Source organism: Leucopleurus acutus, assembly GCF_964270905.1.
Source record: "Leucopleurus acutus genome assembly, chromosome: 12".
NCBI classification, from domain to species: Eukaryota; Metazoa; Chordata; class Mammalia; order Artiodactyla; family Delphinidae; genus Leucopleurus; species Leucopleurus acutus.
The window spans coordinates 19,655,286-19,681,029 of record NC_139154.1 but is presented as its reverse complement, the minus strand read 5'-3'; the positions used below and the strand labels follow the sequence as shown (position 1 = coordinate 19,681,029).

The 25,744-nt window shown below is 40.4% G+C and overlaps 1 protein-coding gene across 1 annotated transcript in view; it reads left to right on the top strand.

Moving 5' to 3' along the window:
* The window catches only part of AFF3 (ALF transcription elongation factor 3), a gene marked incomplete at both ends in the record, with an annotated part of 555,587 nt that overhangs the window by 342,439 nt on the left and 187,404 nt on the right, over positions 1–25,744 (top strand). Inside the window, one exon of the mRNA XM_082851313.1 lies at positions 19,545–19,625. Within this exon, the coding sequence (XP_082707439.1) occupies positions 19,545–19,625 (81 nt within the window). The remainder of the gene's footprint in view (positions 1–19,544; positions 19,626–25,744) is intronic.

Here is a 25,744-nt window from a genome sequence, read left to right as displayed (position 1 = left end):
TGTGTGGAATATCTTTTTCCATCTCTTTACTTTTAGCCTGTGTGTCCTTAAAGCTGAAGTGAGTGTCTTGTAGGTAGCATACAGTTGGGTTTGTTTTTTTATCCATTCAGTCCATCTCTGTCTTTTGATTTGAGAATTTAATCCATTTACATTTAAAATAATTATTGATAGGTATGGGCTTACTGTTGCAATTTGCTCCACTGTTTTCTGGCTGTTTTTTAGTTCCTTTTTTCCTTTCTTCCTCTCTTGCTCTCTTCCTTTGTGATTTGAAGAGTTTCTGTAATGATATGCTTTGATTCCTTTATTGGTTTTGCTTCTACTGTAGGTTTTTGCTTTGTGGTTACCATGAGGCTTATACAGAACATCTTATAGGTATAACAGTCTATTTTAAGCTGATAACAACTTAACTTAGAACGCATACAAAAGCTCTACATTTTTACACTCCCTCTCCCACATTTTATGTTTTTGATGTCACAGTCTTTTTATAAATCTTTTTATACTGTATACCCATTACCTAATTATAGTTATTTTAAATAATTTTGTTTTTCAACCTTTGTACTAGAGTTATAAGTAATTTATCACCATTTTAATACCCACCATCATTATAATATTAGAGAATTGCAAATTTAACTATATATTTACCCTTACCAGTGACTTTATACTTTCATATGTTTTTTGTTATTATTTTAATTTGCATTCTTTTACTTCAGCTCATAGAAGTCCCTTTAACATTTGTTGTAAGGCTGATCTAGTGGTAATAAACTCCTTCAGCTTTTTTTTTTTTTTTTTTTTTGCGTTACACGGGCCTCTCACTGTTGTGGCCTCTCCCGTTGCGGAGCACAGGCTCCGGACGCGCAGGCTCAGCGGCCATGGTTCACAGGCCCAGCCGCTCCGTGGCATGTGGGAACTTCCTGGACCGGGGCACGAACCCGTGTCCCCTGCATCGGCAGGCGGACTCTCAACCACTGCGCCACCAGGGAAGCCCACTCCTTCAGCTTTTGTTTGACTGGAAAACTTTTTATATTTCCTTCTGTTCTGAAGGACAGCCTGGCTGGGTAGACTATTCTTGGGTATCATCCTACTCCATTCTAGACTGCAAGGTTTCTGCTGAAAAAATCTGCTCATAGTCCTGTAAGGGTTCCCTTGTGCATAACAAGTTGCTTTTCTCTTGCTGCTTTTAATTTGACAATTTAATTATAGTGCATCTCAGTATGAGTCTCTTTAGATTCATCTTATTTGGTACTTTCTGGGATTCCTGGACCTGGATGTCTGTTTCTTTCCCCAGGTTTGGGAAGTTTTCAGCCACTGTATCTCTGCATAAGCTTTCTGCCTCTTTCTCTCTTTCTTCTCCTCTTGGGACCCCCACAATGCACATATTGTTCTATTTGGTGGTGTCCCATAACTTCCTTAAGCTATCTTCACTTTTTTTCCAGTCTTTTTTTTTTTCCTCCTCTTATTGGATGAATTCCACTGCGCTTTTTTTTTCTTCTGGTACGCGGGCCTCTCACCATTGTGGCCTCTCCCATTGTGGAGCACAGGCTCCGGACGCGCAGGCTCAGCAGCCGTGGCTCACGGGCCCAGCCGCTCTGCGGCATGTGGGATCTTCCCGGACCGGGGCATCGGCAGGCGGACTCTCAACCACTGCGCCACCGGGGAAGCCCCCAGTGCCCTTTCTTCTAGTTCGCTGATCCTTTCTTGCATTTGATGTAGTCTGTTTTTGAATTCCTCTTTTGAACTTTTCAGTTCAGTTATTACATTCTTCAGGTCTCTGATTTCTCTTTCATACTTTTTAATATTTTCTGTCTCTCTATTGAAATATTCACTTTGTTCATGCACTGATCTCCTAACCTCGGTGAGCATCCTTATGACTGTTATTTTGAAGTGTCTGTTGGGTAAATCCTCTTTCATTGACATTGGTTTCTAGAAATTTATCAATAGCTTGTTCTTTTGTTTGGAATGTATTCCCGTGTTTCTTTGTTTTCTGATGCATCCTTTGTTGATTTCTGCACACTAGATAGAAGAGCCACTTCTCTCAGTCTTGAAAGACTGGTCTTGTGTAGATGAACCTCATCAATCAGCCTGGGTGAAGCTCCTGGTTATCTTTCAAATCTTTGTGATTGTCCAAGCTGCTGTCTTTGTTTTCAGTGGCTCCCAGTAGTTGGGAGTGTGCCAACACCTGTCAGTGTCCCAAAGGGGAGATTAGTACCTAGATGCAAGCTGATCGGAAACTGGACTCTCTGGAAGCAACTGGGAAAGTATGCAGTTGAACCCCTTCCAGGGAGAGACGTGAAACTGGGTGTTCTTACCTGCTCCCTCTGCACTGAGCCAGGTGTGTAGCCATGGGAGTATTCCTGTACTTCTTAACAACTGCTTCTGTAGTCCTATTTTCTGTGGTCCTGTGGGACTCATGAATACAAGCCCCACTGGTTATCAGAGCTGAGTGATTTGGGGGCCTACCCCTCAGGTGGCATCCTTAAAAGTTGGAGTGCTAGATGTGTGGTCTGTGGTCCAAATGGTTCACTCTCAGGGAGGAGCTGGGAGTTGGGGAGCTCCTTCCCAAGTCTGTGGTGCTGTGCCAGGGGTGGGCTTTATGGCAACAGTGTGTCTCATCCTTTCCCACCTATTTTGATATGGGCATGTTCTCTGTTGGCTGATGTGTAGGAGTCACTCATCTAGTTTCTGAATTTCTCTCAGAGGAAATTACTCCATGTGTAGTGTATATTCAGTGAGTCCATGAGAGGAGAGAAGTTCAGGAGCCTCCTGTGTTGCCATATTGGTCCAGAGCCCACTTCAAATGTGATTTTTAAAAAGAGTATTAGTAAAGGTGTTTAGGAACAGGGACTCTTATATTCTGTTGGAGAGATGTAAATTAGTAGACCATTTTTGGAGAACAATTTGACATCATATTAAAATTTAAAATACTTAATACCATTTGACTTAGAAATTCTATACCAGGAGTTAATCCTATGGAAGAAATTCAGAACCATAAAGAAAATCAATGTACAAGGATTTTTGCCAAAGCATATGGTCGTGGTAATGAAAAAATAGCCACATCTTAATTCTCCATCCCTTGATTAAACTATAGTACTTCCAGGCAATGCAGTGGTCTATGCAGCCTTTAGAAAGGATATATTATTTTGAACCTAACTTCTCTTTTCTTGAAGACCTGTGAAGTTTTGAGGGAAAACACTTTAGTCTTTTGCTTCTCCTCTTTAAGGATATTTTAACCTCCTGGTTAAAAAAATAAAATGTCTCCAGGGCTAACCAGCTTTCCTCTAGCCTCTGGATTTGGCTGTCCGTATCTAGAGTACTTCAGTAGAGATTTTCTGTCTCCTGTAACGTCATCCTGCTTTTCATATTCATCCTTAAGACTGGGAAACATCTGGCTGGACTTGGGCAATGCCATCCAGTGATTTATAAATCACCTCTCAAACTGAGAAGAAATATTTGGGTAAACTTAATAGACAGAAACCTTGTATCCAGAAGGACGTTAGCTGGGAAAGGGCTTGAAGGAGAGAAAGATGTGTACCTTCAGCAGGGTGGGGTCCACAGCAGCACAGAAGCTGAGACTTTCATTCCTTCCGGTGAACCAGAAATCCTGCCACACCAGGGACTTTTGTCTCAGCCCCAGTTGCTTTCAGGATCTGTTTATGTCCAGGCTGGCCTCCCTTGCTGTGTGCCCTGCCTGGATGCTAACACAGTAGCTTTCCTCCTTTACGTCCCATTTCCCCATTGCCTCCTTCAGCTCGTCTGAGATGAGCTCTCAGGCCAGCGTACCAGCTAGACGGCCCTCGCCGTTGCCCCGGGAGAAGTCTCTAGGCACAAAGGCAAAGCATCTAAACTCTTTGGAACCCAAAACCAGCTTTTGGAAAGAGGATGCCTCCTGCTTACTCGTAATTGCCCCATTTAGGAAAAATACCAGACGCTGAGATAGCATCCTCCATTCCCTCTGTATGCATGATGCTTTAGTGGCAAACAGCATTAGGGAGGCACATTATTGTTTAATAAGCACACTTCAATTATGCCTTCTATTTGACTATGAATAATTAACCAGTTAAATATTAAGTAATTCACTGAGTGAAATAGATTAAAAAACAAACTCATAAATGTCTTCTGTATTCATCGCGTCTTTTCACAAGGTCCAAGCCAAAAGCTGGAACACTAATTATAAAGGTAGTGACACAGCAATAATTACCTTCTACAGAGCACCTACTTCGTGCCAGACCCAGTGCTAGGTACTTTGTGTATTTATCACTAACCCTTTCAGTAATCCTGTGAGATAGGGTTATTAACACCAGTTTACAGATGAGGACACCAATAGTCAAAAAAGGAAACTTGCCCAGGGTCATTCTTCTGGTTCATGGCAGGGCCAGTATTAGGCAAGTTTAGCCAGTATTAAACTCCAACTCCAAGCCTGTTGTGTTCCACCATTCTACTTCCCTGTAATTGAGACACGGGTTTCATCAAATGCACATTTCCAGATTGTCTGTCTGTGGAAAGAAGTTCAGGAACGTGTTAAGTGGAAAGCATGGCCAAGAACGTAATTATGACCCTCCTCTCCTTCTAGCCTCCGTGGCCTTCCTTTCTGTCCCAAACCATAGCATCTTTCCCCTTAGATGCCTATGAAAGAGCAGTTTGATTATTGCAAACCACAGCTAGTTCAAAGATTAATTACAACCTTTATGTCTTTACCAGGGCACATTTCTGAGCGTTTGCACTACCACTAAGAGGTGTTGTGTAGATCAGAAGTCAGGTGACAGTGGCATCATTAATAACATGACCTTTCTCACAAGCTGGTCAGAAATTTGACTCACTTCTTGTAAATCTAGACTTAGCATGATTTATTCTCAGAAATGATACGGGAAAATACCAGCCCAAGATTCAGAATTTGGGGAAAACTCTTAATGCCCCTCAAATGCTTTAGTATTTTCTTTAAAGCATTTTTTTAAATTTCAGATTAGACCAATGAGTGCCTTTTAGCGGGAGCACAGGGTTTGTAGGAGTGTAGGAAACTAGCAGGTGCCTGTGCGTTGGAGCAGGAATTCAGGGGTGAAGTTGTCACCTGGGTTTAACAAGAGTCGTTAAGTTCCTGCAGCTGTACACTCAACATCAAAACCATCTCCTTTACATTCTGAGAACCCAGCGTAGATTCCACTACTTTTTTTTTTTTTTTTTTTTTTGCGGTACGCGGGCCTCTCACTGTTGTGGCCTCTCCCGTTGCGGAGCACAGGCTCCGGACGCACAGGCTTAGCGGCCATGGCTCACGGGCCCAGCCACTCCACAGCATGTGGGATCTTCCCGGACTGGGGCACGAACCCGCGTCCCCTGCAACGGCAGGCGGACTCTCAACCACTGCGCCACCAGGGCAGCCCGATTCCACTACTTATAACATTTTAATACAACGTTCTGTTCTAGAAAAAATCCCCAAATTAAAGCATGGGAATGATAGTACGCTTTAAATATATTCATTTTAAATGAATAGGCTTCATTTAAAATGAATCTTAGAAATGTGTGGTTTTTATTGTTCCAAAAGGTCCCAAGTACATAGATAGAAGAGGGAAAGCACTTAACACAGAGGGACAAGAGAATAGGACAGATCACGTCCACCTTCCTTCTGCTAAAGAAAACAACACAACTGCATCCAGAACAAGAAATCTTCAGAAAAGTCCAAAATGAAGAAATCCAGCGTGAGATAAATTTTTTAAGAGTGACAGTTAGGGCTCCCCTGGTGGCGCAGTGGTTGAGAGTCCGCCTGCCGATGCAGGGGACGCGGGGTCGTGCCCCAGTCCGGGAAGATAACACGTGCCGTGGAGCGGCTGGGCCCGTGAGCCATGGCCGCTGAGCCTGCGCGTCCGGAGCCTGTGCTCCGCAACGGGAGAGGCCACAACAGTGAGAGGCCCGCGTACCGGAAAAAAAAAAAAAAAAAAGAGTGACAGTTATATCGACTTCAGTCAAGGCTCTTATCCTTTCCATGAAGAGTCCAGAGTTTGCAGGGGCCACTGAAGTCAGGTGGGTGGGAGGTCCGGGTCTCCAGCAAATGGGACTGATTTCCTTACTATGAATCACACTCTTTACAACGTGAAGGAAATAAGGAAAGGCCAGACACCGCACGGCCTCAGCTTTGTGAGAACTGGAAATCGTGCGGACGATTTGTGGGAGCGAATGGGCAGCACAGCTATTAAGGAGCCCTTGGAGTTTCTGGTTTGAAGGTTTCCTTTGTATTTGTCAGCACCCAGTGCTTGCCCTCCTGCTGTAAGCCCCTGGAGTCATACTGTTGTCTCATGCATGTGTTCTCCAGTCTGCGAAACCTCATTGGAAAGCTGCTTCTCGATTTGATTCCGGTTATCTTTACCTATGTGGTCCACCCTCCGTTTTATCCATTGGTGATTAACCTCATTGAGAGCAGAGGAAGGACAGCGACAAGTTAAACAGCTTGGGTGTTGCAGTGAATTAGAGCAGTCAGTGTTCAATCGGAGATTCTCTCACCCAGGGGAATGCATGCGACCAGAAAATAGACAGACAGCAACTGGGAATCCCCTTCTCAGGCCAATTTTAGTTCAAATTGGACATATGCCTGGCTTTTCATTTAAAGAAACAAGATTTCATTGTGATTTTGGGTAACCCTATTTTTACAGATTTCCATTGGTTATTTGCATGTTTTTAATTATAGCAGCCTAAGCGTTACTAAGAAAAATAGGTTTTTACAGACTCACAGACATAGAGAACAGACTTGTGGTTGCCAAAGGGGAAGGAGAGTAGGGGGAGGGATGGATTGGAAGTTTGGGATTAGCAGATGCAAACTATTATATATAGAGTGGATAAACAACAGGGTCCTACTGTAGAGCACAGGGAACTACATTCAATATCCTGTGATAAACCATAGTGGAAAAGTATATGAAAAAGAATGTATGTATATGTGTAACTGAATCACTTGGCTGCATGGCAGAAATTGACATAACACTGTAAATCAGCTATACTTCAATAAAATAATTTTTTTAACAAAGGAAAAATAGGTTTTTAAAGATCTTAGTGAAGAAAATATTTTTATTTTTCAGCAGCTACTGTTTTTCCAGAAGCTTTCCATCAGTGGTTGTGAATGCACTATACTTGCTATTTTTTTCAAAGTATAGGTCCCTCTACTGTGGTAACAGAATGAGGATGTTTTTGCATTTTTGTGGATTTAGGGGCCAAATTAGAGATTTTGACTGTGACCTCCTTGTTCTAAGCCCAAGTCTGCCTAGGCTTCAAGTCTGACCTGGTGTCTGTGTTTACAGTCCGGGAGCGGATTGACAATTAGAATGTACTTTCCGGTTCTGTCAGGGGAGGAGCGTGTTTCTCCCACTTTATCTCGCCCAATACCCGGCCGGTACTCTGCCTCCCAAGTACAGGCCTGCAGGAGTGTTTTCCTTTCACCAGACACGGTGCTCCTGTTAGCTTCCAGCATTGAAAGGATATGCAGTGTAATAAAAATTACCGCGTTCTGTGGTTGGCGACATTTATCTGATAGGAGTGTCATAACATGAATAATACGTGTGAAAGAACTACAGTGCTGAGTGATGGTTCTGAGACGGAAACCGAAAATAAAACAATGCTCCGATCTGCAGTAACCACTGCCACACATAATAATCAACTCTGGCGTTTTGCATTTGACAGGATTAATGCAGTGTTTTATTTTGAAAAGAGTTTCTGAGCACAGAGCATTCTGGAGTTTACTATGGTCACCGGCCAGGCCTGTGGATGTGGACCCTGAGTTGGCAGTGGGTGTGAAGACATTGCTGAGAGAGAGAAGGAAGTAATTTAATCTCTCTCAAACCTGGCAGCAGTCGTATGTGTTTGGTGGGACAAGTATAATTTATTGTCGCCACCATTCTACAGGCGAGAAAAGAGAATCCCAGAGAGATTAAATGAATGATTAAATGGTCCTATTATTTTACCCATTGTGTAGGCCTTTGAGAAGTTACGAGAGAGTTATAAGACACGATCCCTTCCCTCAAAGAGGTTATCATCTAGTAGGGGTCAAAAAGTTTATAATCTAATACCAGTAACCCATAAAATGAAAACTCACAGCCCCAGGTAGCCTGTAAACGTTAAAGTGACACAAATCGTGGGAAAGGCAGAGGGGGGTGGGCAGCCCTCGCTGAGGACAGCACTGGTCAGTCCTGATTCAGAGAGAGGCCGGGGGTGAGAAAAAAATGAAGAAGTAAGTGAAGTTGGAATCACATGAAAGGAAAACTGAACGATGTCAGGACAGGAAAATCTCGGGCAGGACAGGAAGCAAACCCATTGGTTTTGGAGGAGGAATGTAATAGGAACGTAACAGACCAGTAACCCTGCAGTGGTCCTTGATGGTGCCCTATGACAGAGCATCCTTAGTGTTTGGAGCAGGGTCGCTGGAAGCCAAGTGAAATGGTAACTGTTTCAGATAAAACACCTCTGTGGCTGTGACCAAGGTAGAATGCACTGGGGAAACGGTAGCCAGGGAGAGAGACCAGGGGAAGTGTTTTTCTATTCACTGAATCTAATAGGAAAGTTAGCATACAGTTTAAATTTGTTCTGATTTCATCTTTTTGCAAATTCAATATACTTTGCAGCTCTTCATAACTGAATGTTTTGAACTCCAAGAGTAGATTTCAGGCTAAAATTCAATTTTTGTTTCTTCTCTTTTTTGATAACAAAGAGCTACGGTGCTTAGTGAATGGATACCATAATCCTCCAGCCATTTGTCCTGAGACAGGCTGATGCAGGTGACATCAGAGCATGTGGGTAGCTACACAGGGTGGAGGTGGGGTGCAGAATGAGGACACGAGAGTCTGCTCACCTTGAAGCTGTGGATTCTTGGGGCTTGTGGTCAGTCTTGCTGTTCAGTAGACAGGAAAATGGCAACTAGCCCATGTGCCCCATGGCCTTCTGAAGATGGTATATGGAGGAGAGAGAAAGCTGGACAGTTAATGAAAGGCAGTATTCTATACCCCAACCATTTAACCTCTTCTGTTCTTTCATTTAGGACAAAAGTGAGTGTATTTGCTATAAAAAGACTTGGCATTTTAAGTCTATTTAAGAAATAAGATACTCTGAAATATGTCCCTTGAGTAGCTAGACATTTGCTTAGGGAGCTTAACACAATAAGGCTGTGTTAAGACAGATATATGGATTCTTTTTTTTTTTAACCGAAGTATAGTTGATTTGCAATGTTCTGTTTCAGGTGTGATTCACAAAGTGATTCAGTTGTACATACGTATATATATATTCTTTCTCAGAGTCTTTTCCATTACAGGTTATTACAAAATATTGAATATAGTTCCCTGTGCTATACAGTAGGTCCCTGTTGTTTATTTTCTTGATAAATATATAGGAGTGTGTAGCTGCCCATCCCAAGTTCCTGATTTGTCCCTCCCCGTCTTTTCCCCTTTGGTAACCATAAGTTTGTTTTCTGTGTCTGTGAGTCTGTTTCTGTTTTGTAAATAAGTTCATTTGTATCATGTCTTTACATTCTTAATCCTGTCAGTTGGCTAAGGAATGTAGACTCAAAAGTGAGGACCTCCCAGTGCTGGGAGATAGGACGTGCCCTCGCTTCCAAGTGACAAGAAAATCAAAAAGAGAGAAGGGCAGACAGATCCTGGCAGTGGCAGGGAAGTTTACGAGATCAGAAGGTAGCTACCCAGACCTGGGAGTAATCAGCTTCAAACACTGTATTTCTCTTCCTGTCTTACCTGTGGTCCAGGAAGTGGGTAAAGGACAGCCGAGTGGAGGGAGGAGGAGCAAAGCAGTGATGAGGGGATGGTTGAGGTTAGGTGGTCAGGAGCAGTGCCGGGGGTGGGGACCAGTGGATGCAGTGGTGTGGGATCCATGGCCTAGCAATGACATAGCATCCTTTCCCCGTGAAGAAAATAATCCCAAGCAAACTAAGTGAAGTTTTAGCAGCTACGAAAAGTTTTACCTTTGCTTTTATTTTAAATCACTGCCAGAAATAAGGTACAAATTAAATACGTTTTTAAAAATCAGATCTTCCCTCACCGACTGCTATTATTATGTCAGAGATCTGCTCTGATGAGAAAACTTAAGGACGTTTTTTACAGGATAAAGTACAAGTCATACTTAGGAATCATAATAGTCTCTTTAAATAACTTACAGTTTTAGTAATATATAGTTTGTATTAATTATTACTAGCTTAATTACAGATTACATTTGCACAATACTTCATTCTTTTATCAAAACACTTTCCCAGATACTCTGTCATCTCAGATTCCCAACATCTAAAACACAGAGAGAAATTCTATTTCTCATTTTAGAGAGAATTCTGAAAGTCAGCTTGGTATTAATCAGCTGGTTTTTATTGAATGATTAAACACAAGGGAACCATGCTCATATATATGAGCTCTCATTTAATCATTTAGTCCCCATGATTCAACCATGATATAGTTAACACCTACGTTTCCTCTGGTTCAGAGATGATGCCCCAAACTGAGATCTGATTGATTCCGGAGCCTTTGGTTTGAAATCACTACAATTGGCTGAAGATGTGACTTACCTAAGCTCACTGAGCTAGTAAGTGATGGAAGAGGAAATAAAAATTGTCTATTTTCCCTTAATTTTCCCATGTAACCCTAATGGAGAATTTTAATACGATGAATAATCAGTCTTAAAAACTCATTGCACAGTAAATAAAAACAAATATATTTAAATGGTTACTATAAACAATTCTTATGTTTTGGGAAATTCTAACAGATTTAATTGTTTTAAGCAAGCTGTCTTTACTATTCCTTCGTATATTTAGTAGTACTCATTAGATGGAACAATCACCTGGAAATACTTAGCTATAATTAAAGTAATGTTAGCAAGCAATTTTGCATTGAAATATAGGCGTTGGGTTCAATTCAACAAGTTAATTTTGGGCAAGGTGTTTTATTTAGTCTACACAAAGATGAGCAGACAGTATCCCTCTTGGAGGAAATGTTCAGTCCTTCTTTAGAGGACTGTTCCTGAAAGAGATTGTTAGGATTCCTAAGCATGATTTTCATTCTGCATTGGGGGAAGGGTATCAGAAGAGGAGGAAATGGTTGAATGCAGATTGAGGTATATACTCATAAAACTACAACACAAAAAGGAATGTAACAGTTACTGTGAAAAAGAAAGGAAAAGAAAGTGCCTTGGAGGAGGATGAGAAGGGAGCTCTCATATCATATTGGAACAGAAGGGGAATCAGCAGAGGCTTCAAGACAGATGTAATATTTGAGATGACCCTTCATGGATGGCTAGAAATCCAAAAGGCATATGGCAATAGGGCATTCACACACAAAGGGGTTGCTGTAGGTAAAAGCAGAGACGGTAGTTTGTCTTACATGTAGTGTGTGTAGTTTAACCAAAAGGCACAAGGCTGAAAACTAGGACCTTGTTGTAGAAGGTCTCGAATGCAGTAGAGTAAAAAACAAATACCAGACTGGTACTAACACGATAGATTGTGCAAGTATCAGTGGTGGCAGTTAATCTTTTTGAGTTTTGACTTCCTCACCTGCAATATGGAGATGATAATAATTACATTAAGGGTTGGATGTCAATGAGAAAACTTGTGTGGAATTAGTACTCTGAAAACCATAAAACGCAACCAGTGGCATCATCACCATCGTTATTGCTGTGTACATGATGGTATATGAAGATTGTAGAGCAGGGGAGCTTTTTGTTTGGATCTGCACTTAAGGAGAATTAAGTTGTCAGGGATGTGTAGGATTTATTAATAATGGAAGAAAGAGAACCATCAGAAACCATTAATGAGAGGAGATGGATTCAATATGGCAGAGTAGAAGGACGTGTGCTCACTCCCACTTGTGAGAGCACTGGAAGCACAACTAACTGCTGAACAATCATCGACAGGAAGACATTGGAACTCACCAAAAGAGATACCCCACATCCAAAGACAAAGGAGAAGCCACAGTGAGACGGTAGGAGGGGCGCAATCACAATCAAATCAAATCCCATGACTGTTGGGTGGGTGACTCACAGACTGGAGAACAGTTCCACCACAGAAGTCAACCCACTGGAGTGAAGGTTCTGAGCCCCACATCAGGCTTCCCAACCTGGGGGTCCACCAACGGGAGGAGGAATGCCCAGAGAATCAGACTGAAGGCTAGCAGGATTTGATTACAGGACTTTGACAGGACTGTGGGAAACAGAGCCTCCACTCTTGGAGGGCACACGCAAAGTAGTGTGCACATCAGATCCCAGAGGAAGGAGCAGTGACCCCATACCTGCAGGTGTTGGACCTACCTGCTAGTGTTGGAGGGACTCCTGCAAAGGCAGGGGGCGGCTGTGGCTCACCACTGGGACAAGGACACTGGGAGCAGAAGTTCTGGGAAGTACTTCTTGGCGTGAACCCCCCCAGAGTCTGCCATTAGCCCCACCAAAGAGCCTGGAGCTGCCAGTGCTGGGTTGCCTCAAGCCAAACAACCAACAGGGAGGGAACCCAGCCCCACCAATCTGCAGACAAGTGGATTAAGTTGTACTGAGCTCTGCCCACCGGAACAACACCCAGCTCTATGCACCTCTACGCACCACCAGTCCCTCCCATCAGGAAGCTTGCACAAACCTCTTAGATAGCCTCATCCACCAGAGGGTAGACAGCAGAAACAAGAAGAACTACAGTCCTGCAGCCTGTGGAACGAAAACCACATTCACAGAAAAATAGACAAAATGAAAAGGCAGAGGACTATGTACCAGATGAAGGAACAAGATAAAACCCCAGAAAAACAACTAAATGAAGTGGAGATGGGCAACCTTCCAGAAAAAGAATTTAGAATAATGATAGTGAAGATGATTCAGGACCTTGGAAAAAGAATGGAGGCAAAGATCGAGAAGAGGGAAGAAATGTTTAACAGGGACTTCCCTGGTGGTGCAAGGGTTAATAATCCACCTGCCAATGCAGGAGCCATGGGTTCGATCTCTGGTCAGGGAAGATCCCACATGCCGTGGAGCAACTAAGCCCGTGTGCCACAACTACTGAGCCTGCACTCTAGAGCCCACAAACCACAACTACTGAGCCTGAATGCCACAACTACTGAAGCCCACATGCCTAGAGCCTGTGCTCCACAACAAGAGAAGCCACCACAATGAGAAGACCGTGCACCGCAGCAAAGAGTATCCCCCTTTCAACACAACTAGAGAAAGCCCGCACACAGCAACGAAGACCCAATGCAGCCAAAAATAAATAAATAATAAATAAATTTATTTTTAAGAAAAAGAAGTGTTTAACATGTAGAAGAATTAAAGAACAAACACCTAGAAGAATTAGAGAACAAACAAAGAGAGATGCACAATACAATAACTGAAATGAAAAATAAACTAAAAGTAATCAATAGCAAAATAAATGAGGCAGAAGAACGGATAAGCAATCTGGAAGAAAGAATGGTGGAATTCACTGCCGTGGGACAGAATAAAGAAAAAAAGAATGAAAAGAAATGAGGACAGCCTATGAGACCTCTGGGACAACATTAAATGCACCAACATTCTCATTATAGAGGTCCCAGAAGGAGAAGAGAGAGAGAAAGGACCCGAGAAAATATTTGAAGAGATTATAGTTGAAAACTTCCCTAACATGGGAAAGGAAATAGCCACCCAAGTCTAGGAAGCACAGAGAGTCCCAGGCAGGATAAACCCAAAGAGAAACAGACGGACACACATAGTAATCAAAGTGACAAAAATTAAAGACAAAGGAAAATTATTAAAAGCAGCAAGGGGAAAAAATGACAAATAACATACAAGGGAAGTCCCATAAGGTTAACAGCAGAAACTCTACAAGCCAGAAGGGAGTGGCATGATATATTTAAAGTGATGAAAGGGAAAAACCTACAACCAAGATTACTCTACCCAGTAAGGATCTCATTCAGATTCGACAGAGAAATTAAAAGCTTAACAGACAAGCAAAAGCTAAGAGAATTCAGCACCACCAAACCAGCTCTCCAGCAAATGCTAAAGGAACTTCTCTAAGTGGGAAACACAAGAGAAGAAAAGGACCTACAAAAACAAACCCAAAACAATTAAGAAAATGGTCATAGGAACATACATATCGGTAATTACCATAAATATGAATGGATTAACTGCTCCAGCCAAAAGACACAGGCTCACTGAGTGGATACAGAAACAAGAACCGTATATATGCTGTCTGCAAGACACCCATTTCAGACCTAGGGACACATACAGACTGAAAGTGAGGGGATGGAAAAAGATATTCCATGCCAGTGGAAATCAAAGGAAGCTGGAGAAGCAATACTCATATCAGATAAAATAGACTTTAAAGTAAAGAATGTTACAAGAGACAAGGAAGGACACTACATATGATCAATGGATCAATCCAAGAAGAAGATATAACAATGTTAAATATATCTGCACCCAACATAGGAGCACCACAGTACATAAGGCAAATGCTATCAGCTATAAAAGAGGAAATTGATGGTAACACAATAATAGTGGGGGACTTTAACACCTCACTTACACCAATGGACAGATCATGCAGACAGAAAATTAATAAGGAAACACAGCTTTAAATGATACAATAGACCAGATGGATTTAATTGATATTTATAGGACATTCCATCTGAAAACAGCAGATTACACTTTCTTCTCAAGTTCACATGGAACATTCTCCAGGATAGATTATATCTTGGGTCACAAATCAAGCCTCGGTAAATTTAAGAAAATTGAAATCACATCAAGCATCTTTTCCATCCACAGCACTGTAAGATTAAAAATCAGTTACAGGGGAAAAAAGTAAAAAACATAAATACATGGAGGCTAAACAATATGTTACTAAATAACCAAGAGACCACTGAAGAAATCAAAGAGTAAGTAAAAAAATTCCTAGAGACAAATGACAATGAAAACATGATGATCCAAAACCTATGGGATGCAGCAAAAGCAGTTCTGAGAGCAAAGTTTATAGCAGTGCAATCCTACCTCAAGAAACAAGAGAAATCTCATATAAACATTCTAACCTTACACCTAAAGGAACTAGAGAAAGAAGAACAAACAAAACCCAAAGTTAGTAGAAGGAAAGAAATCGTAAAGATCAGAGCAGAAATAAATGAAATAGAAACAAAGAAAACAATAGCAAAGATCAATAAAACTACAAGCTGGTTCTTTGAGAAGATAAAATTGATAAACCTTTAGCTACACTCATCAAGAAAAAGAGGGAGAGGACTCAAATCAATAAAATTAGAAATGAAAAAGGAGAAGTTACAATGGACACTGCCGAAATGTAAAGCATCCTAAGAGACTGCTACAAGCAACACTATGCCAATAAAATGGACAACCTGGAGGAAACTGACAAATTCTTAGAAAGTTATAACCTTCCAAGACTGACCCAGGAAGAAATAGAAAATATGAACAGACCAATCACAAGTAATGAAGTTGAAACAGTGATTAAAAATCTTCCAACAAACAAAAGTCCAGGACCAGGTGGCTTCACAGGTGAATTCTATCAAACATTTAGAGAAGAGCTAACACCCATCCTTCTCAAACTCTTCCAAAAAACTGCAGAGGAAGGAGCACTCCCAAACTCATTCTATGAGACCACCATCACCCTGATACCAAACCAGACAATGATACTACAAAAAAAGCAAATTACAGACCGATATCACTGATGAATATACATGCAAAAATCCTCAAGAAAATACTAGCAGACAGAATCTAACAACACATTAAAAGGATCACACACCATGACCAACTGGGATTTATCCCAGGGATGCAACGATTCTTCAGTATATGCAAATCAATCAATGTGACACACCATATTAACAAATTGAAGAATAAAAACCATTTGATCATCTCAGTAGACGCAGAAAAAGATTTTGACAAAATTCAACACCAGTTTATGATAAAAAACTCTCCAGAAAGTAAGCATAGAGGGAACCTACCTCCACATAATAAAGGCCATATATGACAAACCCACAGCAAACATCATTCTCAATGGTGGAAAACTGAAAGCACTTCCTCTCAGATCAGGAAGAAGATAAGGATGTCCACTCTCACCACTATTATTCAACATAGTTTTGGAAGTCCTAGCCACAGCAATCAGAGAAGAAAAAGGAATAAAAGGAATACAAATTGGAAAAGAAGAAGTGAAACTGTCACTGTTTGCAGATGACATGGTACTATATACATTGATAATCCTAAAGATGCTACCAGAAAACTACTAGAGCTAAACAATGAATTTGGTAAAGTTGCAAGATACAAAATTAATACTCAGAAATCTCTTGTATTCCTATACACTAACTACGAAAGATCAGAAAGAGAAATTAAGAAAACAGTCCCATTCCCCATTGCAACAAAAGGAATAAAATACTTAGGAATAACCCTACCTAAGGAGGTAAAAGACCTGTACTCAGAAAACTATACAACACTGATTAGAGAAATCAAAGATAACACAAACAGCTGGAGAGATATACCATGTTCTTGGATTGGAAGAATCAATATTGTGAAAATGACTGTACTGCCCAAAGCAATCTACAGATTCAGTGTAATCACTATCAAATTACCAATGACATTTTTTACAGAACTAGAACAAAAGATCTTAAAATTTGTATGGAGACACAGAGGACCCCGAATAGCCAAAGCAGTCTTGAGGGAAAAAAATGGAGCTGGGGGAATCAGTCTCCCTGACTTCACACTATACTACAAAGCTACAGTAATCAAGACCGTATGGTACTGGCACAAAAACGGAAATATAGATCAATGGAACAGGATAGGAAGCCCAGAGATAAACCCACCCACCTGTGGTCAAGTAATCTATGACAAAGGAGGCAAGGATACACAGTGGAGAGAAGACAGTCTCTTCAGTAAGTGGTGCTGGGAAAACTGGACAGGTACATGTAAAAGAATGAAACTAGAACACTCCCTAACACCATACACGAAAATAAACTCAAAATGGATTAAAGACCTAAATGTAAGACCGAACACTGTAAAACTCTTAGAGGAAAACATAGGAAGAACACTCTTTGACATAAATCACAGCAAGATCTTTTTTGACCCACCTCCTAGAGTAATGGAAATAAAAACAAAAATAAACAAATGGGACCTAATGAAACTTAAAAGCTTTTGCACAGCCAAGGAAACTATAAACAAGACGAAAAGACAGCCCTCAGAATGGGAGAAAATGTTTGCAAATGAATCAACGAAGGGTTAATCTCCAAAATATGTAAACAGCTTATGCAGCTCAGTATTACAAAAACAACCCAATCAATAAATGGGCCTACGACCTAAAGAGACATTTCTTCAAAGGAGACATACAGATGGCCAAGAGGCACATGAAAAGCTGCTCAGCATCACTAATTAATAGAGAAATGCAAATCAAAACTACAGTGAAGTATCACCTCACACTGGCTAGAATGGGCATCATAAGAAAATCTAGAAACAACAAATGCTAGAGTGGGTGTGGAGAAGAGGGGATCCTCTTGCACTGCTGGTGGGAATGTAAATTGATACAGCCACTATGGAGAACAGTATGGAGTTTCCTTAAAAAACAAAAACTAAAATTACGATATGACCCAGCAATCCCACTACTGGGCACATGCCCGGAGAAAACCATAATTCAAAAAGACACATCCACCCCAATGTTCATTGCAGCACTGTTTACAATAACCAGGTCATAGAAGCAACCCAAATGCCCATTGACAGATGAATGGTTAAAGAAGTGGTACATATATACAATGGAGTATTACTCAACCATAAAAAGGAACGAAATTGGGTCATTTGTAGAGGCGCGGATGGACCTAGGGACTGTCATATAGAGTGAAATAAGAAAGAGAGAAACAAATATCGTATATTAACACATATATGTGGAATCTAGAAAAATGGTACAGATGTGAACTGGTTTGCAAGGCAGAAATAGACACACAGATGTAGAGAACAAACGTATGGACACCAAGGGGGGAAAGTGGTGGTGAGGTGTGGTGAGAAGAATTGGGAAATTGGGATTGACATATATACACTAATATGTATAAAATAGATAACTAATAAGAACCTGCTGTTTAAAACAATAAATAAATAAAATAAAATTTAAAAAATAAAGAAAAGAAACCATTAATGTCCTCTGGTTAAAAATAATGAAGGTGTGGTTAGGGTGGTAGTTCAGGTAACCAGAAAGCAAGGTAGAGACATTGCAGAGATACTAATTCAAAAACGTACTGAGCACCACCTGTCTTCCTGGACACAAATTCAGCAGGGCTGCTTAGCATCCTCTTCAAAAGAGACAACAGGGTCAGATACAGGACAGAACAGGCAGGTACTTGGGGAGCAGAGGAGCGAGGGTCATAAAGGGACACTGGATCTTCCTTTGCTTTCCACTGGAGAAACCTTGGTAACATCAGGATGGAGAAGGGACACCTCGAGTGTCTAGGAGTTTGACCACCCAATGGCACATGTGTCACAGTAGGTGAGAGGTGATATAGGGTCAGTAAATCTTTCCCCGGTGGGTTTGAGCACGCTCACTGTCCTGGCTCTCCGTGTGGGTCCACGTTCTCTCTGGTGCTGGGGGGAGAGAGTTACCCAAGAAAAAAAGGCACAAGAGCAGCCTCAAGAAGCTCTCCCTTCAGACACCTGACAGATTCCCTTTTCAACCTCCCGCCCCACAACCCAGGGAAGTGAGAAATTGTCTTTACCTAAAGAAAGAATTTCTTACTTTTCTCAAAGTGGATCAACTCCTGCCTCTGTACTTGCTTAGATTTGGAAGTGGAAGGAGTCAAGAAATAGGGTTCAGACCTGATTTGTAAATTCCAAGTCACTTTCCTGGTAATCAGAAATGGATTCGTTTTAATTCCACACTCATTTAGTGAATGCAAATATCTTCCAGGAGAAGGAACTGGAGAAAAATACTGGATGTTAATGCAACAAACCTCTCCCCACCTTGCTCTCTCTCACAGTTTAGTGAGAGTGTCTGTCAAAAAGTATATGAAATATTACATGCTGAGCCTAAGTTGTGTTCTTAATACTGTTATAAAAATCACAGCACTCTCTCTTTATTTCATATGTGTAATTGGTTTTTTCACTTCTCCATGAATGACATTTTTATGAAGACCAAAATGCTGTGTGGGACCTATTGGAAACTTACACTGATAGGAGTTTCTAATAAAATAAATAGCCCCGCTAATAATGATCCCTAATGTAAAAGTACTTTGTTCATTACTTCAGAAACTTCCTGTAAATTTTGTGGGAAGCAGCTCCCTTTGTATGGCATTTTACATAGAACTTTTACTACTGGGTTGTCCCTTTACTTAGGAGCTTAAATGAAATGGAAACGGGACAGGCTTGTAGATCTTTTTAAGGTATAAAGGGTTGATGGCAATAGCCACTGAACCAAGAATTGGTCAGATTAGGGAAAGAAATTATAAAAGTGGGTTTTAAATCCTTTTTTTAAAAAAATCCCTTTCATTTCTATTCATCTCTTGTTCATTCCTTATCCCGTCTGTGCTTATTAAGGCAGACTTGTGAAACTGCTTTGTATGCTACTGAGTTTAAATACTCTCTGTATTACAATGTTGTTTGTTTTTCCCTCCCTTTAGGAGATGACCTGGCTTCCACCACTTTCAGCTATTCCAGCGCCTGGAAAAGTGGAACCCAGCAAATTTCCATTTCCAAATAAGGTGAGATCCTGCGTTGCCCAGGTAGAATAGGCTTTTTACTCACACAGAGATTTTTAGTGGACAGTGGGTTTCCCTTGATTGTCTTTTCCTCTGTAAATATTCCTGCTACAGGCACACAGATCTGATTTTCAACAGTTTGCAAGCATAGATCTGTTCATTCCAAGGGAAGAAATCAAACTTGCAGTCCTACCTACCTCCACTTCCATACTTCCTGCAAAATATGATGAATATTACAATTATCATGTTATCTAAAAACACTTGTGAAGTTGAAATGCATCTTACGATCATTTTATACATCCAGTGTGATTGTATGTCTTGTTTTTTCCTGAAAAGCTATTATTAAATTAATGATGTATTTTAAAATCAGTGTCTTAGAATTGAGGACATGAAGTATATAATTTCTCGGTTATCTTTTATAAAGCTGAAAATATTTTCTAGGACTTAAAAAAATGATTTCCATATTTTCTAAGAACCAGCATATACAGAATATCAGCTACAAAATATATTTAAATTATACGTGAGTCTAATAAGTTTTGATTTTTATTAACCATCCAACACGTAATTACATATTCATTACAAAGGTGAAATTATGCACATAGAAGAAGCAAAATATGAAAGTTTCTCATGCCCTTGTCCAGATTTTACTTCCCTACCCACAGATGACTATCAAGAGTCTGGTGTGTACCATTTCAGTCATTTTCCCTGTGTGTTATACACACATATGTGCATATGCAGTTTTTTAAAAATCCTAAATGGTACTAAAAGTACTTTTTCTAAGAGTAGACTTTTTTCCAGATACACACAGTACATACATATCATTGCTAAATATTAACATCACAACGTTCTAAAGTAAATTATTGAAATAATAGTTCATTATTATCACAATGGTAAATTCCATTCTAAGTGTCAGTTTTTATTTCCCTTAACAAGGCGTATTTAGAGATCTTCCCAAGTGAATACGTAGAGATTTTCTTACTTTTTCTTAACAGCAGCAAAATATCTCATAGTGTGAATTTGCTGTAATTGCTGTCCTTTAATGGACATTGAGACTGTTAATGGTTTGCTGTTAACACAAACACTGTTACAACACACAGTTTTTGTAAGTGCCTCTGTGTGTGCCTCTTATTCAGTGTCTCTTGTCCAGACACCTAGAACAGGAGCTGGGGTGCTGGAGGCATCAGAAGCCTTATTTACCCTTGACTATGTTTCAAGAGTATTTTTTTATGAATCTTTGCCAGTGTTTAATATTATCTGGTTTTTTATCATCGTGTCTGTAGTATGGATGAAAAACTGTTATTTCGTTAATTTGCACTTCTCCAGTAATTTCTGAGTTTGAGCATTGACTGTTTTTCCTTTGCAAATTGCCCATTCATGTCCATTGCCACTTTAAAAAAATGATTCGTAGGAACTCCTTATATCTTACTCATTTGCCTGTTCTATATGATGCAACTATTTTCTTGCAACCTTACTTATGTACCTTTTATACTAGCAAAGTGTTTAATTTTCATGTCAGAGAAAAAAGATCTTTCCCGGCCCAACATTCTAATAACGTTCTCTATTTTATTGTAATTCTTTTATAATTTTTGTTTTTAGGTTTAAAAATTTTGTTTGCATTGGTGTGTCATAGGATTCTAGCCTTATTCTTTTCATTGGTTGAGTAGATTATGGCAACACTATCAACAAATTAGCCCATCTTCCCCCCACTGGTTTGAAATACCACCTACGTCAACAACTGAAAGTCTCATAAATACACAGTTTTATTTCAGGACTGTCTATTCTGTTCTTTTGATATATTCATCTCATTCTTTCCCAATAACTCATTGTTTAAGTCAGAGGTCAAATAACTTTTTATTTAAAGGATCAGATAGTAAATGGTTTAGGCTTTGCAGACAATATCTGAATGAATGAATGTGACTATGTTCAAATAAAACTTTATTTACAGAAACACAATTAGTAAAGAAGTCTTACAACTCAATAATAGAAGGAGAACTCGTTTTAAGAATAGGCAAAGGATTTAAATAGACATTTCTCCAAAGGTGATCTACAGATAATAAACATATGAAAAGACACTATTGCTATCATTTAGGAAATGCAGATCAGAACTACCATGAGATACTCCTTCACACCTACTTAAAGGGCTAAAATCAGAGACAGACAATACCCAGTGTTCACACGAGTGTGGAGAAATTGGAACCCTGCTGTCAGTTGCTGGTGGGATCTTAAATGGTGCAGCCTCTTTGAAAAAGTTTCAACATTTCCTCAAGGGTTAAACATTGCATTATTGTATGACCCAGCAATTCCACTCCTAGGTATATCCCCAAGAGAATTGAAAGCACACGTCTGCAAAAAATCTTTTACACGCATGTTCACAGCAGCATTGTTCATAACAGCCAAAAAGTGGAAGCAATACAAATGTGCATCAACTGATGAATAGATAAACAAAAGTGATATATCTTTATAATGAAATATTATGCCACATAAAAAGGGATGAAGCATTGATACATGATTCAACATGGATGAACCTTGAAAATATGCTGAGCAAAGGTGAAAGACCAGTCACAAATGACAACATGTCCAGAAGAGGCAAATACAGAGAGACAGGAAATAGATTAGTGGTCGCTTACAGCTTAGGGGTAGGGAGAGAGGGTTGAGTGACAGCTAAAGGATAAAAGCTTTCTTTCTGAAGTGTTGAAAATGTCCCAAAGTCCCTTAATAAGAATGATTCCAATGTGTTATTGTTAAATATAATAATTTCTTATTCTGTGTCCAGCTGAGGGTACTTCCTTCTATTTTTCTAGCTTTCTGAATATCTTAAAGGTTTGAATTTTCTTTCCATTTAAAAAAATTAAGGTATAATTTACAAACAGGCACTTCCCTGGTGGCACAGTGGTTAAGAATCCACGTGCCAATGCAGGGGACATGGGTTCAAGCCCTGGTCCAGGAAGATCCCACCTGCCTCGGAGCAACTAAGCCCATGCGCCACAACTACTGAGACTGTGCTCTGGAGCCCACGAGCCACAACTGCCAAAGGCCACCTGCCTAGAGCCCGTGCTGAACAATAAGAGAAGCCGCCGCAATAAGAAGCCTGCACACCGCAATGAAGAGTAGCCCCCGCTCGCCACAACTAGAGAAAGCCTGCACGCAGCAATCAAGACCCATTGCGGCAAAAAAAAAAAAAAAAATAGGTGACTTTATAGAGTGTGGGGACATTACATGATTTTAATAATGCTTTTCTTTCAAAAAGTTCACAATAAGTGCTGGTAATGTATCTTGTATCGGACTTCCCTGGCAGTCCAGTGGCTGAGACTCCGTGCTCCCAATGCAGGGGGCCCAGGTTTGATCCCTAGTCGGGGAACTAGATCCCACATGCTGCAACTAAGAGTTCACAGGCCGCAACTAAAAGATCCCACAACTAAGACCTGGCACAGACAAATAAATAAATATTAAAAAAAATTTTTATCTTGTATCAATGAAATAAGACTTCATTAGTGTCATTTCTACTCTGACGAATCACCGTAAACTTAGTGACTCACGACAACATAAATTTATTATCTTACAACTCTGGAAGACAGAAGTCTGGAATCAGTTTCACGGAGCTAAAATTGAGGTGTGGTCAGGGCTACGTTTCTTCTGAATGTTTTAGGGAAGAGTTTGTTCTCTTGTCTTTCTCGGCTTCTAGAGGCTGCCCTGCTTACTTAGCTTGTGGCCCTCATCATGCTGACCTCTGACCTCCTTGTCACATCTTCTCTGACTCTCCTGCCTCCTCCATTTCCTTATAAGGAACTTGGTGATGATACTGGGCCCACCTGGATAATCCAGGATAATCTCCCCTCTCAGAATAGGTAACTGAAGCACATCTGCAAAGTCCCTTTTGCCATGAGAGGTAACATATTCACAGGGCCTGGGAATTAAGATACAGACATCTTTGGGGGAGCCCTGACTGTGCCTACTTCAAAGACATCACGAGTTCTCACCCATAGTGCACTTCTTTTAACCTGTGTCTCAACTATTTAGTATTCTGACAGCTGGAGGCTTGCAATTCATTAATTGGTGTTTGAGATGATCACAGTTGCTAGTATGTAGGAGCTAGAATTGTTCATGGAATTTGCAGGGCAGAATCTCCAAAATGACTAATAAATAATGAAATTAAGCCCTTATTGAGATTAAAGGGGCAGTTTGACCTCACAAGTAAAGTCGATTTAAATGTGCTTTCTGAGCTACCAGTACCACTAAATTAATTAGCTACATACTTCCAAGAATTTTCCCAATTTGTCCGGGTATTGAAGGACATAATATATAATAAAGTCAATTGATACTGAACTTGGATGTTTTTTTCTATTCTCTGGAGGCTTAATTGGGAGTCACAATTCCCTAGACAAACACTATCAGACGTGCCTGCCTCATTCTTCAAATCTCAGAAGTTATTGACTTTGGTAAAGAAAAGAATGCATGCCATTATGAGGTATTTCAACCAAGAAAAAGAAATGAATTTGCTTTGTCCTTTTCCCTCGATTTCTGTAGCAGTCTCCTAAGTTCTGAAATGCAAATAGCTAAAATTGTAGAACTTTTTCCATACTCAGAAGGCATCTGTGCGGATCTAATGGCATTTCACAAGCATTTCATGTGGCAATGAATGCCAGATCTGATGGGATCAGACCTGGTTTGAAACTATTCTTGCTGATCAGTTTCTAAAGCATTAGGCAGAAAAGTTCTAGCATGATTACAGAAATGAGAATCCTATTGCCATCCTCTTTCTACAGTACAAGGAGAATGAAAGCCAGCAAGTGTGAAGGAAAGTGCTTTGAAGTTGGGAAGTTTATGATACATCTCCCTCTTTGGGTTCCTAGCATGCTTCAGAAACGACCACAAAATGCTTGGGCTAGAACTTTATGTTTACTTCATTACCTCAAAGTAAACATTTAAATTTACCGTCATTTACATTATTTCAATTGTTTTGAGCTTTAGAGAAAAGAAAGTGATTGGTAGGGAAGCAGTAAGACCAAACCACGTCAAGTGGTACTTTTTCCTGTAGTAATTAGCTTTACGTGGGGGTCTGAAAATCAAAGAAGATATATTTCCATTTCTTGCCTTTTGTAATTCTAATGATGTATTGACAGACAAGCAAGAGGAGATAAGGGTACAGCAGTCCTCAGATGGTTCCAAAAAGCCATTTTTAAGGAGTGTTCTCACAGGATAAAGACCGCCCTCCATCAGCAACATGGCTTAAGAACAACTATATTTTATCGGTTTAAGGTGCATATTTTTTTCACGTTTTAAGATCCCCAAAATCAGGATTTGTTTTACAGCTGATGGCATTTTACAATTAATTGGTAGCCATTTTCTTCCATAGTAATACATGAAGCAATGCAGCCTTATACAGTTTGGTTACGTGTGATGAAATACGGTACTTACTATCGTGCTTCCTTGAATGGCTTTCTCGGCTGCCAGTGCACTTGGTTATTTCTGCCTTCAGTACAGTGATTTGTAAAACTTTACTTCCCAGCTAAATACCACCTTTGAAGAAGTTTTGGGATTCCTGTGTACGCAACAATAGTTTAGGTGTTGGGAATGCAGGATTTAAAAAAGGAGAACAAGTTTCCAACTGCAGATATTCTTCTAAGTAACTAAGAAGTGGTTCTCCTCTTTGTGCACGTGACCGTCAGAATGACACACACTTGCTGAGTGAATGTGGGAAATTAAAAGCAGTAGAGTAGGGCTTCCCTGGTGGCGCAGTGGTTGAGAGTCCACCTGCCGATGCAGGGGACACGGGTTCATGCCCCGGTCCGGGAAGATCCCACATGCCGCGGAGCGGCTGGGCCCGTGAGCCATGGCCGCTGAGCCTGCGTGTCCGGAGCCTGTGCTCCGCAACGGGAGAGGCCACAGCAGTGAGAGGCCCGCGTACCGCAAAAAACAAAACAAACCAAAAAAAACCACTAAAAGCAGTAGAGTAATCTCAGCAATGCCCTGTTAGGAATTACAGGCAACTTTTTCTTATACTTTCCTATTTTTCTGAATTATTTTTTAATAAATTAATGTTACTTTTTGTTGTTTAAATAGCAAATACTTAATAGGATGGAGCCATCCTTGGGTCAAGACAATTAGTAATAGTAGCGTTCTTT